Below are 15,950 nucleotides of genomic sequence, written 5' to 3'. Positions count from 1 at the left end.
ACCGACAGTCCAGAAACGACGGTAAACCCTCCTCCAATATCTATTCTATATGTCTAATTGCCTGTGGACAGATGTATTTTATTGGGTGGTGACCTATGGCCCTGCTAGAAACGGATGGAGTGGATTCTGTGCGTGGTGTGAGACACTGATATTTGACGGATGTGATTGATTTCTGATACTGATTTGTTTTTGGTCGGAGATTACCAATCCTGATTAGGAAATGATAGTTATAAAACAATTAATGAAATTATAGTTCTCTTCAAAAATATTGTTTTCTTTTTCTTGTTTTCCCAAAATTTGGATGGGATTGTTAAAATACTAGAAAATGTCATTGGTTAATGCAAATATTAAGAATTAAAATTATTAATTAAATAAGAATAATATGATAAAAATTCATACTTTTCATATTAAAAATATTTAAATTAAAAAACAAAATCAGATAATGAGTCCTATTTTTATAGAACACAATTACCCATTATCTTTTTTAATTCTAAAATAAAAAAAGATAAAACAAATTTTTTTATTTTAGAAATGTGATTGATTGCATTTATAATTGAGGTTTATGATGCCAATACAAATACAAATAACGAGATAATAGTTAGTATAAATACAAAAACACAATAACCACAAATGGTTAATTCAAATATGGTGAAATCTACTCGCAACCACAGACATATTTACACTTGGGCTGGAGTAGGCTCCAGCCTAGTGCTGAATTTTTTTGTAGTCTATTTAAAATAAGCCCAGCCCTTTATGTATAAATAAGCTCTTTCTTGAAATATATAAGAAATAGTAAACATGCAATCCATAACCTATATAAATTTGACAAGAAGCAGACATTAGAATTTTTCTTCTAGCCACCTAAAGCGTCATATTTGAACCTTGAAAACCTAGAAGAAATAGCTCTCCCCATCTAAAAAATTGTATCAACCTATCTTCAGTAGGTTTTTCAATCTTGGTAAGTTTCTCCCTTTTTATATATTCAATTTCCAATTTGAATTGTTGTTAAGTTTTTATGATTTAGGGTTTGGGTGAAATTTTTTGGGGATTGTTGGAATATGTTTTATTTTTACAACTCGAATTATTAATTAGTATATATGATTTTTGGTGTCTAGTATTTCTTGTTAGGATATCATGTCACATGATGATAATAAACCGACAAAGAGAGGGAAAACTATTTATTCATTCTTCAAAAAAAGTGAAAACGATAACAATGATACACCTTCTGCATCTAATGTTGATACTTTAATTCCTGAGGAACTTACTCAACTCGGACCTCAAGTAGTTGAACAATATGTTTGATTTGGTATTTCTTTATATTTTTGTACTTCTTTGTGTTATATTTGTTTGTAATGTGGCCTTGCTTGATTTATAAAATTTCATTTACATTATTGTTTCAAGAGAAAAAAGATTTATAATATATCTCGTGTAAAAAATTATTTTAGCCTACTCCTATAAAAATTCATGGGTACGCCATTGCTCGCAACAACAAGTTCACAAAGTGTACCTCCTCTCATAGCCACACATGACTACAATAAATTATGACATTAAAGACATAAGCCTAGAAAAACAAGAAAAATGTCTGAGCATGCAAAACTACAACTACAATATTAAAACTATCATAAGTAAAAACCTACAAATATACAACAAACTCAAAAAGTGTTGATGCACTTATTACATCTCAAAAATTGCAACACACAACAATAAAATAAATAAATAAACTGATTTGTCACCACATCGTCTCCAAAACATCTAAGCAACCAATAAACTTAGACAAGACGCCCAAGCACCAAAATCTAGCCATAAGCTTGTAAAAACGCTAAGGAGTGGAAAAGGCGGAGAATAGGAGATGATAAGAGAAGAGAGGAAGCGTGGAGAGGAGAGATGGGGAGGGTTTGTAGGTGATGGGCAAGGAGTAGAGGGGTGGAGGGAAAGGGGTGAAATGGAGGAGTGGAGGGGTGGAGGGCATCGACCCTAAGGAAGGTAGCGGCTGAAACTTTTCTCACCTTATAGTTTTTTTTTTTTTTTTCTCGAGAGATGAATAACGCTTCACAAATCCACTCATTTTTAATCCATTATTACTACATACTTTCAAGTAATAAAAATTTGATGTTATTAAGATACTTATAACATACTAGCCTCTCCGCATGCGCTTATGTGCCTTTGAGAGACTTTTTTTTTTTTGTAAAAAAATTTAAAATTTATTTTAGAATTAAAAAAATAATAATGGGTGGTTGTGTTCCATAAAAATATGATCCATTATCTGATTTTTCTTTTAATTTTAGATTTTTTTAATATGAAAAGGTGTGAATTTACCATATTATTCTCATTTAATTAATAATTTCAATTCTTAATGCTTGCATTAACCAAGGACATTTTCTGGTATTTTAATTGTTTCACCATTCTTTGCCTTTTGCTTTATATATAACTAGCCCCTTGACACATGCTCACGCATGTGTCAATTGGTTTTCTTTTTCTTTTTTATTTTTATTTTTAGAATTAAGAAAAAATAACAGGGTAGTTATGTTCCATAAAAGTAGGACCTATTATCTTATTTTGTTTTTAATTTTAATTTTTTTAATATTAAAAAATATGAATTTACGATATTATCCTCATTTAATTAATAATTTCAATTCTTAATGTTTGAACTAACAAAGGGCATTTTCTGGTATTTTGAATGTTTCACCATTCTCTGCCTTTTGCTTTATATATATAGATAATATATATATACTTATTTTAAGGATCTTGGGCATATTTACGTATCAGTAACGGGTATGGGAAGAAAGGGAATGATTTCCATTCCTGACTTCCCCTGTGTTTACTTGCAATCAGGAATGAAAAAATAAGTGGGCCCCACCTCAAAATCTGTAATCACATTCCCTCAAAACTAGGTATCAGATCAACTAGGGGGAGTAGTCGATACGATTCTCATTCCTGTTTTCTCTTAATAACTTCCAAAAATACCCCTTACCACTTTACCATAATTCCAAAACACCATAAACCCTAAAAAAACAAAAACTCACGCCTAGAAGTTCCAAGACACTCCAAACTTCTTTTTCACGTTAGCGTTGCAGACACAACCTCCTAGAAGCAACAACAACGCTTTGAGCTATGTAAGTCATTCTATCTATCTATCTTCTTCTTCTTCTTCTTCTTCTATCTTCTGTCTTCACATTCATCAGAAAACAAAGTACAGTCATAGATAAAGACTTTTGTGGAGATTATATATCTTTTTTTTTGGTAGTATGAAGATTATGCGTGTTATTATTATTTGATTGTTTACTAGTTACGTAGGTGAAAGATATATATTTAATGGAGTTTATTTTTTCGATCGAAATTGGCTTTGGACAAAGGTGTTATTAATATTATCATTGAATTGGGCTCTTACTGTTCATCTCGTTCAGTATATTGAGTCCTCATGTTTACACCACCTTACTGGTTTGCTGCATGATTAGTTTGGTCTCCTTAGCCAATTTGAGAATTATATATGTGTTGTGGTGAAAATGTGCAGGGCTTTTCAGTAATGAAATTAATTTGAATTCTGATTCAAGAAAATTAGTAAACAATAACAATGGGAATCAATCTCATTCCTTTGCTAATTCCATATGTTTAGTAAACAGCTTAATGAGAATGATTCTTCTCATACCGATTCAGTAGTTTCTCGATTCCTAAATTCTCTGATTCTTTACTTTCTCCATTACTGATACGTAAACATGCCTTTAATGGATTTCATTACAAGTCTCCGATGCTAAACATATTTGGGCTGAAATGAGAAAGCCCATATTGATCAAGGAAAAAAAATGCCCATAAGAAGAAGCGTATAGAAAATGTATTTTGGAGGACCCAGAAATTGAAATGGAATGAATTGTTTGTTGGGAAGAAGCGTAATTACACAGTTGCAGGAGAACCCAAAGGAGAGCAGCAGGCAGGCGGTTTAAGCACATAAACTTAGCTGGGAATTCCATTTCTCAAAACACAACTTTCAGTGATAAATTTGTAACTAAAACCTTCTCATCAAACTTGAAACTTGAAAAACAGTGTGTGGAAAAGAAAAGAAGAAACTAGGAAAGATTGGAGAAAAGAAGAAAACATGGCGGTGGAAACTGAGGCTGTGACCGTGCCAGAGTTGGCTCTTGCTGACACTGACATCAACTGGGACAGGTTTCATTCCATTCCTCTCCTTTGCCTTTTTCTTTGTTTTGGTTACCCATTTCATTTTCACCACTCTGTTTTCATTTCTTTCCATGCTTTAAAATGATATGATTGTTTTAGGCAGAATTTGGAACACTAATTTTTTATGCCCTTTTTCTTTATGGTTTCTTTTTAACTGGGTCTTACTGGGTTAACAGCTGTGTGTATTTACGTGTGTAATGTACAAAGTTTAGCAGATTGTCAATGAGAACCATTGTTGAGTTGAAATTATGTTTGAATGTTAAACAGTTTATGTTAGTCCTGATCAATCATCATACTGTTTTTGGGCAAGTTGCATTACTCATTTTTATGTCAGTTTTTCGCATATTTAAGAACAAATTTCAGTCTAGATGGCTGGAAAGCTGCTGTGGCTGGGCAGCTCTTGTGATTTGCATATTGTCTATAAGCTGTTTCGGTGGTAAAATAAGTCACTTCGTATGAAGTTTTTTTTTTCTCCTTTGTTTGGTTCGTGCTGAGGTTTGATTTTGCAATCTGTAATTCTTTGCATTGTGCACCGTAAGCCTATGGAAATGACAATGAACTTAGGTAGGATCCTTATTGTACTTAAAACAAAACACCCAAAACCCCCCTCTTTTCTTCTCGGAAAAAGAGAACCGAACACAACCACGGTCCACAGTCATTTTCTAAATATGTTTCTTTTCCCCAAAGGAGACATTAGGGTATGTTACAATGATATTTTAATATGGATTAGAAGAACTGACCCTCTTTTAAAATTTATTCACCTCAATGTAGGTTGGACAAGACAAGGTTTCATATTATTGGGGCTATTCTCTTCACAGCGCAGTCAGCCTTACTACATCCAACATCAGTTGTAAAGACTAGAATGCAGGTAGCTGGTTCTGGATTCTCTCACATGGGTGGAATATCAGTATTTAGACATATATTAAAGAGTGATGGCATCCCTGGCATATTCAGAGGTTTTGGCACTTCTGCCATTGGATCGTTGCCTGGTAGGGTCTTGGCTTTGACATCACTTGAAGTATCAAAAGATATGATGTTGAAATACATTGAAGATCTAGACATGCCTGAGGCTACGCGTATTGGAATTGCAAATGCAGTGGCGGGCATGTTCTCAAATTTAGTTTCTTGTGTATACTATGTGCCCTTGGATGTGGTAGGTAAACCCTTTTGTTCTCACTTCCTATTATATGTGTTTTTGTTTATTAACCAAGACAAGAAATGGTGTATTGGAATACATAAGAAAATGAAATAGCCTGTTTTCAGGTTATGTTCGCATAGCTTTTACTGTTTTTTTGGCTTTAAAACAAATATCCTGGAGATGCTGTCACGAAACTGCTTAACTCTTTATGTTCAACTCTAATATCCTGCAAAACCAAAACCAACAACTTTTGCTTCCCTATGAAAGTAGGTTTGCCGTATACACCACTTCCACTGTACAGTATTTTACTTAGCACATGAAACCTTCAGTTGCCTTAATTGCTGTTGTCCTACAAGAAATAGTGAATATGATTCCCCGTTTGCAAATCAGATGCCATTATGTCATGTGTTGGATGGTTGCTTTATGGCTTAACAGGCTCAAAAGACTCTTACATTTGACCTAATTTTGTAGGCTAATCGAAACACAAAACCTTTTAAGTAACAGTTGTGTATGTAGGATAAGAGTAGAAAACTTGTGATCTTTGATGCTGGGGTTCAGTTCAATATGAGCTTTGAGATTTTACCATGCAATCATTATATTATGTACTCATTATTGTTTTGGCTTTTCATTAATGCTGATAAAGCAGTTCTGTTTTTCAATATTATGTGCTGAATGTACCTGTTGTTACGTCATCTGCACTATACTATACTTGTGCATATTCAGATTTGCCAGAGACTAATGGTTCAAGGACTTCCTGGGACTACATCCTGCAACAGACCATTTGATGTCATACATAAAGTGATAAAGGCTGAAGGTCTTCGTGGTTTATATAGAGGCTTTGGATTGACAGCTGTGACCCAGTCGCCAGCATCTGCACTTTGGTGGGGTGCCTATGGTTCTGCCCAGCACATCATCTGGAGGTGTACATAATTTAATGCTGGTCAGTTTTATTCTAGCAGTTCCAAAACTTCAGCGTAATCTGTTGTCTAATTATCAGACTTCCTTTTTGTTATTGTAGGAGCTTGGGCTATACCGATGATGCAGAGAAGAAACCATCTCATATGGAGATGGTGACAGTTCAGGCTGCAGCAGGCATGATGGCGGGTGCTTGTTCCTCCATTATAACTACTCCCATTGACACAGTCAAGACACGACTTCAGGTAGTTTAGTGCAAAACTGTAAATTTTATAAACGTCCGTTTCTGTTCCATCTCTGCAGCCATTGTTTCTATTACATTTCTACAGTCTTAAATAAGAAATAAGTTATCTGCTTTAAAAAAAAGTCATTTGGCTAATTCTTTGATATGTTACTTGAAGGTCATGGATAATTATGGTGTTGGACGACCATCAGTATTGAAGACGGCAAAAGCACTCCTTAAAGAGGATGGATGGCGGGGCTTTTATAGAGGATTTGGTCCACGGTTCTTAAATATGTCACTCTATGGAACTACAATGATCGTTACTTATGAATTAATAAGTAAGTTAGCTTCCAAATTAATTTATTTTTTAATGCTTGCAAATTGAAAGTCTGACCATGGCTGATGAAATTAGGGATTTTGTTCTCTCATTAGGACACTTCATCAACATGGATATGCAACTTGCTTTTTAGCTGTCATTTGCAGTAGTTTCTTAGTTCATGACTTTGAGGCAAACTTCAAATTTTATGTTATTACCTTTATGAATATGGTACATTTTAAAAGATCAACGACGAGCTAGTGGTATCTTATGTAACAAAAGGGCATTAGAGAGCTTGAAATAAAAGTTTTACACATTCTCATTACGAAGCTATTCTTTATGGGGCAGAGTAGCGATTGGAAAAGGAAAAATTAAAAACAAAGTAGTAGAGAAATATTTGGAAGTGACACCTCTTAATGATAATAACATAAGGAAAACCAATTGAGGTGGTATGAATAAACCACTTGATTCACCAAAACTGTTTCTCTGATATTGGCCCAAGACACATCTGTTTCCCTGACAAAGAGTTCAGAATTACCTTTCCTATGATTTCTAGATGAGTGGTTGCTTTTCCCTTCTTTTATTTTTTCTTTTTACTTACAAAGATACATCAATAGCATTCTTTTCATGTGTGGTCATTTGTCTTGGTATATTGGTTCTGTACAGAATCTATGCTTGTCATTAAACGGGGCCAACTAATTGCTGTGTTTTCTATTGTGGTCTCCAATTTATCAGAGAGATTATCTGTAAGGCGAGAATGAAATTTTGAGCTGGAAAAGGTGCAACTTTGCTGTAACATTCGTTTCCTGGAGTAAGAGGAGATTGATTCCGGGTTCTTCCTTCTTATTTTTTTGGGGACAGACAGAGTTGGCCTATTTACAATAGGAAGCCTTATTTTGAAGGGATTCCTTCTCATGTTGTTTCCTTCCCTGTTATATTTGAATGGGAAGGCTGGGTTTCCTTTTGCCCTTTAGCTCTGTAAATATGTATGCCCGTTTTTCATAGTTTGTTTATTAACTGTATGAATTTGAGTTGGATTTTGGATTTTATGTTCTGCCAATTCAATTAGAGTTTTTTGGAATTTCTGCCAATTCAATTGGAATGACAGTCTTGTCTTGTGCTTTAAAACTACTCATGCCACTACCTCTATACAGACCAGAAGCACAAAACTTCTGAAGTATATTTGTAAACCTAGATTGCCTCTGGCTCTGTGACCACATATCTGCCCCGGTCTTCTTCCCCATCCCCTCGGTTAGATCCTTCACAACAGACACTACCCAGAACCTCTAATGTTTTAAAAGAGATAGTATAGCCACGCGGCTAAACCCCCTTTTTTCCTAATTCTTTTTAAAGAAATAGTATAGCCGTGCCGCTATACTCGGTTTTTTCTTAAATTTTTTTATAAAAAGAGATGTAAAATTCTCATATTGAACATGTACGTATGTATTTTTCATATCTAATGCACCTATTTCATATTTAATACACATACTTTTGACAACATTTTCAATAATACTCACTCAATTTTTTCTAATTTTTTTTTAAAATAAATAGTATAGCCAAATTAATAGCTATAAAAGTATAAACTAATGAACCTAGATGGTCCTTTTATCGTAAATGTATTCATAAAATAGTATAGCCGCGCGGCTATACTCGGTTTTTAATTCTTTTTATAGAAATCGTATGGCCGTCCGGCTATACTCGGGTTTTCCCCCTTTTTTCAGAAAAGAAACAGTACAGCCGTTCGGCTATACCCTGTTTTAAATTTTTTGTTACAAAAATAGTGCAGCAGTGAGTCCATACTCGGTTTTCTCGTAATTTTAAAAAAAAGCAAACGTACAATACTCCTATTGAACATCTACGTACATATTTTTCATATTTAATACACATTTGTTTTACAAAATGTTCAATAATACACAAAAAATTAACCGATTATACACATATTATTGAATACAAATAATATATATATTAAAATATTATATAGTGTATCTATAAAGAAATAGTACAGCCGGGAGGCTATACTCGGTTTTTTTAATTTTTTTTAAAAAAGAAATAATATAGCCGTTCGGCTATACTTGGGTTTTACCGAATTTTCTTAAAAAACTGTACAACTGTTCGGCTATAAGCTGTTAAATTTTTTTATTTTTTTATATAAGAGAAATAGTTTAGATGTCCGACTATACTCTGTTTTCCCCTAATTTTTTAAAATTGGCAAACATACAATACTTGTATTGAACATGTACGTACATATTTTTCATATTTTATGCACGTATTTTTTACAAAATGTTCAATAATATACACAACAACTCATTATTTTTTTAATTCTAAAACAAAAAAAGATAAAACAATATATATTTTTTAAATAAATGTGATAGATTGCATTTAGTTGAGGTCAAAACGCCGTAAGCTATAGATGCCAATACAAATAAAAATAACCAGATAATAGTTAGTATAAATATGAAAGCACAATAACTACAAATGGTTAATTCTAATATGGAAGAGTCTACTCGCAACCACAAACATATTAACACTTGGGTTAGAGCTTGAATTTTTTTTGTAGTCTATTTAAAATAAGCCCAAGCCTTTATGAAGAAATAAGCCCCCTTGAAGCATATAGGAAATAGTAAACATGCAATCCATAACCTATATAAATTTGACTAGAAGCAGACATCATAATTTTTCTTCTAGCCACCCAAAACACCATATTTGAACCTTGAGAGCCTAGAAGAAATAGCTCTCCCCCTATAAAAAAAATTGTATCATCCTATCTTCAGTGGGTTCTTCAATCTTGGTAAGTTTCTCTTTAAAATATATATATATATATATTCAATTTCCAATTTTAATTGTTGTTGTTAAGTTTTTATTATTTAGGGTTTGGGTGAAAATTTTGGGGGAATATTGATATAAGTTTTATTTTTGCAACTTGAATTATTAATTAGCGTATATGATTTTTGGTGTCTATTATTTATTGTTAGGATATCATGCCACATGATAATAATAGACTAACAAAGAGAGGAAAAACTATTTATTCATTCTTCAAAAAAAATGGTAACGATAATAATGATACACATTCTGCATTTAATGTTGATACTTCAATTCCTGATGAACTTATTCAACTAATTTATCATCATCGTGATTCACGTCTTTGTACAACAGCTGTTTAAAAATGTCTGGAACACTCAAAATACATATTTTTATTTTCTATAATACATTCATATATTTGATATTTGAAAACCACAAAATGTTGTTTCCTTTTACCGACTTACGCAAAAACAAAAAAGACGAACATTCCATAGCACGGAATTCAAGATTGAATATACATAACAATATGAGTGATGTTAAGTATCCGTTTGACATTGCTTATTTTGGGTGATAAGCGATTTTTTTATAAATTTTGGAAAGTCCAGTATGTTTGGTAAACTATAAGAAAATCACTTATTGTTAAAAATTGTTGTGAGAGAAAGCTATAAGAAAAAACAGCTAATGAAATGCTTTCATTTTCTGATTATGCAAGAATTAGTTTCGAAGAGGCGTTGAGTTTAATGATTATGTGTTAATCATTTTCTGATTATGCGGGAATCAGTATCAACAATACTTTTAACAAAAAGTTTACCGAACATAAAATTGTTTTATCTCATAGCTGATTTCTCTCACAACAAATCTGACAATGATTATTTTCACAGCACAGCAATGCTAGACTGGCCCTAAATCTTTTTTTTTTTTTTAATTGGAAGATTCTGATCTGTTTCGTTAGAAAATAAGGCATATTCCAATCCCATGTGTGCCACTCAAAATTATTATTGTAAAAAAAAACTATTTTTTAATAATTATTATACGAATTTTAGAGCCTCTTAAAAGAATTGGACTTGGCCTTTTTTTTTTATTTTTTTTTTATTTTTTGTTTGTGTGAGACACAGACCTTGTGCTTTTTATTTGCCTTCTGAGAGAGGAACATTGGGTTTGGGCAAGTCATATTGTGACAATTTCAACTGGGTTAAAATAGATTGCAACCATTAGTGTGCCAACAGCAGAGGACCAAAATCACAAGGGATAAAACTATACGAAATTATATTTGCACTCAAGGATATACTTCAGACATCCATGTCCTAAATTTTTAATCCAGAGTTTTCCATTTTCCCATTTTTTATTCACTTTTAACACTACGTATGATGTGGAATTCGTTGCATGACAAAGATTAATCAAGAAATTATACAAAATAATATTTATTAATTGGAAATCATACAAACGGGAAGACATATCCTTGTGGAATTTCATCCAGATCAAGTACTCAACTTTTAAAAACATAAAGGGAACAGTGATGCAGTCTAATATATCTCTTCTTCTTCTTCTCTCTCTCTCTCTCTCTCTCTCTCTCTCTCTCAACATTAATATTAATTATAGAAGTGATGGCAAAATATGACTACAAGGCCTGAGGCCAAATAGATGACAGATGCAGTACATTTAAACCAGAGAGGAAAAGGGATTGTAATGGAAATGAAGAAGGCGGTGACTCCGAAAAATATCCCAAAGAAATGGAAGAGATGAAGTGTTATTCTTGGACATTTGGAGTGCTGAACAAATTTGCTTACCATGATGCACGCAAAGGCGAGTAGGACTGCCAGTCCGAGAAAGAAAAAGCTTAGAGGGAGCTTGCTGGGGTGAACTTGGGTGTGTATGAGAGCCATGGCAACTCCGGTTGACAAGCAATACACCACAACAATCTTTGCCCAATCCAAGTTCCTAGCTGCTGCTGCTGGAGCTTGAGCTTCTATGTCACCGGGCTCATCAAGACGGCTCACAATGAGTATTATTTTCTGGAGCAGTAAATGGAAAGAGGCCTTTAGGGACTGATAATAATCATAAAAAGAAGCAGTGCAAGTATTGCTCATTTTTTCTGCATGCACTACCTCCGGATGTGGGTGAAACCGAAGATGGGTGACCTTGGTCTAGCTAGCTTGAGAGTTCAATGGAAAATATTGGAGCAAATTAAGGGTCATATGCGGGCCAGGGTATGTGCACAAAACTCCAATAGAATTGAAACTTAAAAAATTACTGAGTAGTACTGTGATTTTCATGTCTAAAGTAGAGTTGAAACTTCTTTTTGAAACAGAAGCTACACAGAAAAGGACAAAGAGAGCTCAACAGAACTAATTACGGGTCTGAGTAGAGTTGAAACTTAAAAAAGGTCATTAGGTCCACTTTCCTTCCCCCTTCACTCAAAAGCTGTCCTACAATGGCTATATTGTATATGTGATGTGATTTGTGGGTCTCAATATTTCCTCTAATGGAAAGGTCTGACAAGTTTTTTTTATAGACTTGGGCTTGAATGGTCACATACTTCACGTGGGCTTCAATGGATTTCATTACAAGTCTCCGATACTAAACAATGTTTGGGCTGATATGAGAAAGCCCATCTTGATCAAGGAAAGAAAAAGCCCATAAGAAGAAGCGTATACAAAATGTGTTTTGGAGAAGGACCCAGAAATTGAAATGGAATGAATTGTTTGTTGCGAAGAAGCGTAATTACACTGTTGCAGGAGAACCCAAAGAGGAGCAGCAGGCAGGCGGTTTAAGCACGTAAACTTAGCTGGGAATTCCATTTCTCAAAACACAACTTTGATCGATAAATTTGTAACTAAAACCTTCTCTTCAAACTTGAAACTTGAAAAACTAGAAAAGATTGGAGGAAAGAAGAAAAATGGCGGTGGAAACTGAGGCTGTGACCGTGCCAGAGTTGGCTCTTGCTGACACTGACATCAACTGGGACAGGTTTCATTCCATTCCTCTCTTTTGCCTTTTTCTTTGTTTTGGTTCCCCATTTCATTTTCACCACTCTGTTTTCATTTCTTTCCATGCTTTAAAATGATATGATTGTTTTAGGCAGAATTTGGAACACTAATTTTTTATGCCCTTTTTCTTTATGGTTTCTTTTTAACTGGGTCTTACTGGGTTAACAGCTGTGTGTGTTTACGTGTGTAATGTCCTCTTGTAATGTACAAAGTTTAGCAGATTGTCAATGAGAACCATTGTTGAGTTGAAATTATGTTTGAATGTTAAACAGTTAATGTTAGTCCTGATTAATCATCATACTGTTTTTGGGCAAGTTGCATTACTCATTTTTATGTCAGTTTATTGCATATTTAAGAACAAATTTCAGTCTAGATGGCTGGATTCAAAGTTGCTCTGGTGATTTACATATTGTCTATAAGCTGTTTTGGTGGTAAAATAAGTCACTTCGTATGAAGTTTTTTTTTTTTCCTCCTTTGTTTGGTTCGTGCTGAGGTTTGATTTTGCAATCTGTAATTCTTTGCATTGTGCACAGTAAGCCTATGGAAATGACAATGAACTTAGGTAGGATCCTTATTGTACTTAAAACAAAACACCCAAAACCCCCCTCTTTTCTTCTCGGAAAAAGAGAACCGAACACAACCATGGTCCACAGTCATTTTCTAAATATGTTTCTTTTCCCCAAAGGAGACATTAGGGTTTTACCGTATTTTCTTTAAAAACTGTACAGTTGTGCAGTTATACGCTGTTTAAATCTATTATTTTAAAAGAAATAGTACAGCCGTCCGGCTATACTATGTTTTTCCCTAATTTTTTTAAAATGGCAAACATACAATACTTGTATTGAACATGTACGAACATATTTTTCATATTTAATACACGTATTTGTTACAAAATGTTCAATAGTATACACAAAATTCACATGTTATACTCATATTATTGAATACAAATAATATATAGTGCACGAACTTTTAACTTGTAATTTGCCAAAATTTTGCAGAAAGAAAACATGAACGTATTTTATTCGTATAGCTGAGCGACTATACCAAATTAATATCTATAAAGTATAAACTAATGCAACTAAGAGGGTCCTTTTATCTTAATTTTTTTATTAAATAGTCTAGCCGCGCGGCCATACCTAGTTTTAAAATTCTTTTATAGAAATCGTATGGCCGTGCTGCTATACTCGGTTTTTTCATTTTTTTTAAAAAAAACAAAGAAATAGTACAGCCGTCAGGCTATACTTTGTTTTTAATTTTTTGTTAAAAAATTTTACCATCGTGAAGCTATACTTGGTTTTTTCCTAATTTTTTATGAAGCAAACTTACAATACTTGTATTGAACATGTATGTATGTATTTTACATATTGAATACGCGTATTGTTTACAAAATATTTAATAATACACCCAAAATTCACATATTATACACATTATTGAATACAAATAATATATATTAAAATATTTTATTGTGGCTGAACTTTTAACTTGTAATTTGCCAAAATTTTGCAGAAATAAAACATGTACGTATTTTATTCATATAATCGCATGCTATGCCAAATTAATATCTATAAAGTATAAACTAATGCAACTAGGAGGTTCTTTTCATCTTTTTTTTTTTAAAAAATTAAATCGTATAGCCGCACAACTATACTTGGTTTTTATATTCTTTTTATATAAACAGTATAGCCGGACGGCTATACGCGGTTTTTAAATTTTTTTTTTATAAAGAAATAGTATAGCCGGATGGCTATACTTGGTTTTTTCCTAATTTTTAAAAAATAGTACAGCCTCAAATATTTTTAAAAAAAATTGTATAGCCCTCAGGCTATACTTGGTTTTTTACTAATTTTTTAAACAGAAAACATACAATACTCATATGAAACATGTACGTATGTATTTTTCATATTTAATACACGTATTTTTTTTTATAAAATATTCAATAATACTCACAAAATTCACGTAATATACACATATTATTGATTACAAATAATAAATATTAAAATGTTATATAGTGGCCGAACTTCTAATTTGTAATTTGTCAAAATTTTGCCAAATAAAACATGTACGTGTTTTATTCGTATAGTCGCGCGGCGATACAAAATTAATATAAATAAAGTATAAACTAATGTAACTAGGAGGGTCCTTTTTTTTTAATTTTTTTTAAAAAAGAAATAGTATAACTGGACGGCTATACTCGGTTTTTAAAAGAAATAGTGTAGCCGCATGGCGATAATCGGTTTTTCCATTTTTTTTAAAAAATAAATAGTACACCGGTCCAGCTATACTCTTTTTTTATTTTTTTTATTAAAAAATAGTAGAGCTGGTCGGCCACACTCAGATTTGTCCTAATGTTTTAAAAAAGTAAACGTACAATAATCCTGTTGAACATGTACGCACGTATTTTTCATATTTAATACACATTTTTTACAAAATATTCAATAATACACACAAAATTCACATATTATTGATTACAAAGAATATATAGCATGGTTTTTAGAACATCTTGGGCTCTTCCTTAATTCATTGGGATCTTTTGATTTTATTATAAAATAATAAAGAAAACAATGCTAAGCCACTTAAGATTGAGAGAGTACAACAAAGTCAGCAAAACTCCATCATCATATCAAGAAAATAAGTTCTTTTTCTTTTTCTACATCTTTCTCTTGATCATGATTTCGATCTTCTTAATCTATACTACGAAGAGAATCAAATATTTTGATGTGTCAACGAACGAGAGAACAAAAACCATCTTTTACTTTTCTTCTTCCTAATTTTGTAGTACTGAAATAAAAATCAAGGATAATGAAATAGAAACTTAAAAAACTCAACACCATTCACCTTTGATAATACACCATTCACCTTAGAAACTTTCCACTATTAGCACAACTACATTTTTTGTTTAGAAAAACATAGACGTTAACCAACCCAACCATCAAAAAGTAGAGAAATGGACCCATTAAAATTGAAGCATTGCACACGCAAAATTAAACCTGGTACTGAAAATTAAACCTCAATGCAGAATTTGCAAACCAAACATTAATTGCCTGGGAGACGAACACCTAGCAGAATACAATTGCAAAAATAAGAAACAAACTTTGTAAATCCCCGTAGCTCTCGTCATTAAAAAAAATGCCTCTCGCAGGCTTAGAGAGGCTAGTATGTATAGATGATAAAAGAGTCAACCATTAGATTTTGTTTCAAAAAGAAATACTATAGGATAGAATAGAAATGCATGAAGAGTGTGAAAATAGAATCAGCCTTCATCATTGGCCACGTCAACTCCAAATTAAATAAATAAATATTATTTATAAATTTTTTAATTTAAATCAACCGTTAGTTTATGTCCGCCTTTCCCGCACGCTATAAACTGGCGCGGGAGAGGGAGAGAGAGCTCCCACTGGA

The 15,950-nt window shown here is 32.9% G+C and overlaps 1 protein-coding gene across 1 annotated transcript; it reads left to right on the top strand.

Annotated features, from left to right (window-relative positions):
- On the top strand, positions 3,859-7,846 carry LOC18791251 (solute carrier family 25 member 44). The gene is made up of 6 exons (XM_020554696.1): positions 3,859-4,161; positions 4,945-5,326; positions 6,035-6,231; positions 6,330-6,471; positions 6,628-6,787; positions 7,501-7,846. Exons 1-6 carry the CDS (start codon positions 4,091-4,093, stop codon positions 7,524-7,526), a joined length of 978 nt encoding a protein of 325 aa, XP_020410285.1. The 5' UTR covers positions 3,859-4,090; the 3' UTR covers positions 7,527-7,846.

This window comes from Prunus persica, chromosome G1, assembly GCF_000346465.2.
Source record: "Prunus persica cultivar Lovell chromosome G1, Prunus_persica_NCBIv2, whole genome shotgun sequence".
Taxonomy (NCBI): domain Eukaryota; kingdom Viridiplantae; phylum Streptophyta; class Magnoliopsida; order Rosales; family Rosaceae; genus Prunus; species Prunus persica.
Note: the sequence above shows the minus strand (reverse complement) of the source record. Positions and strands in the feature narration are given on the sequence as shown.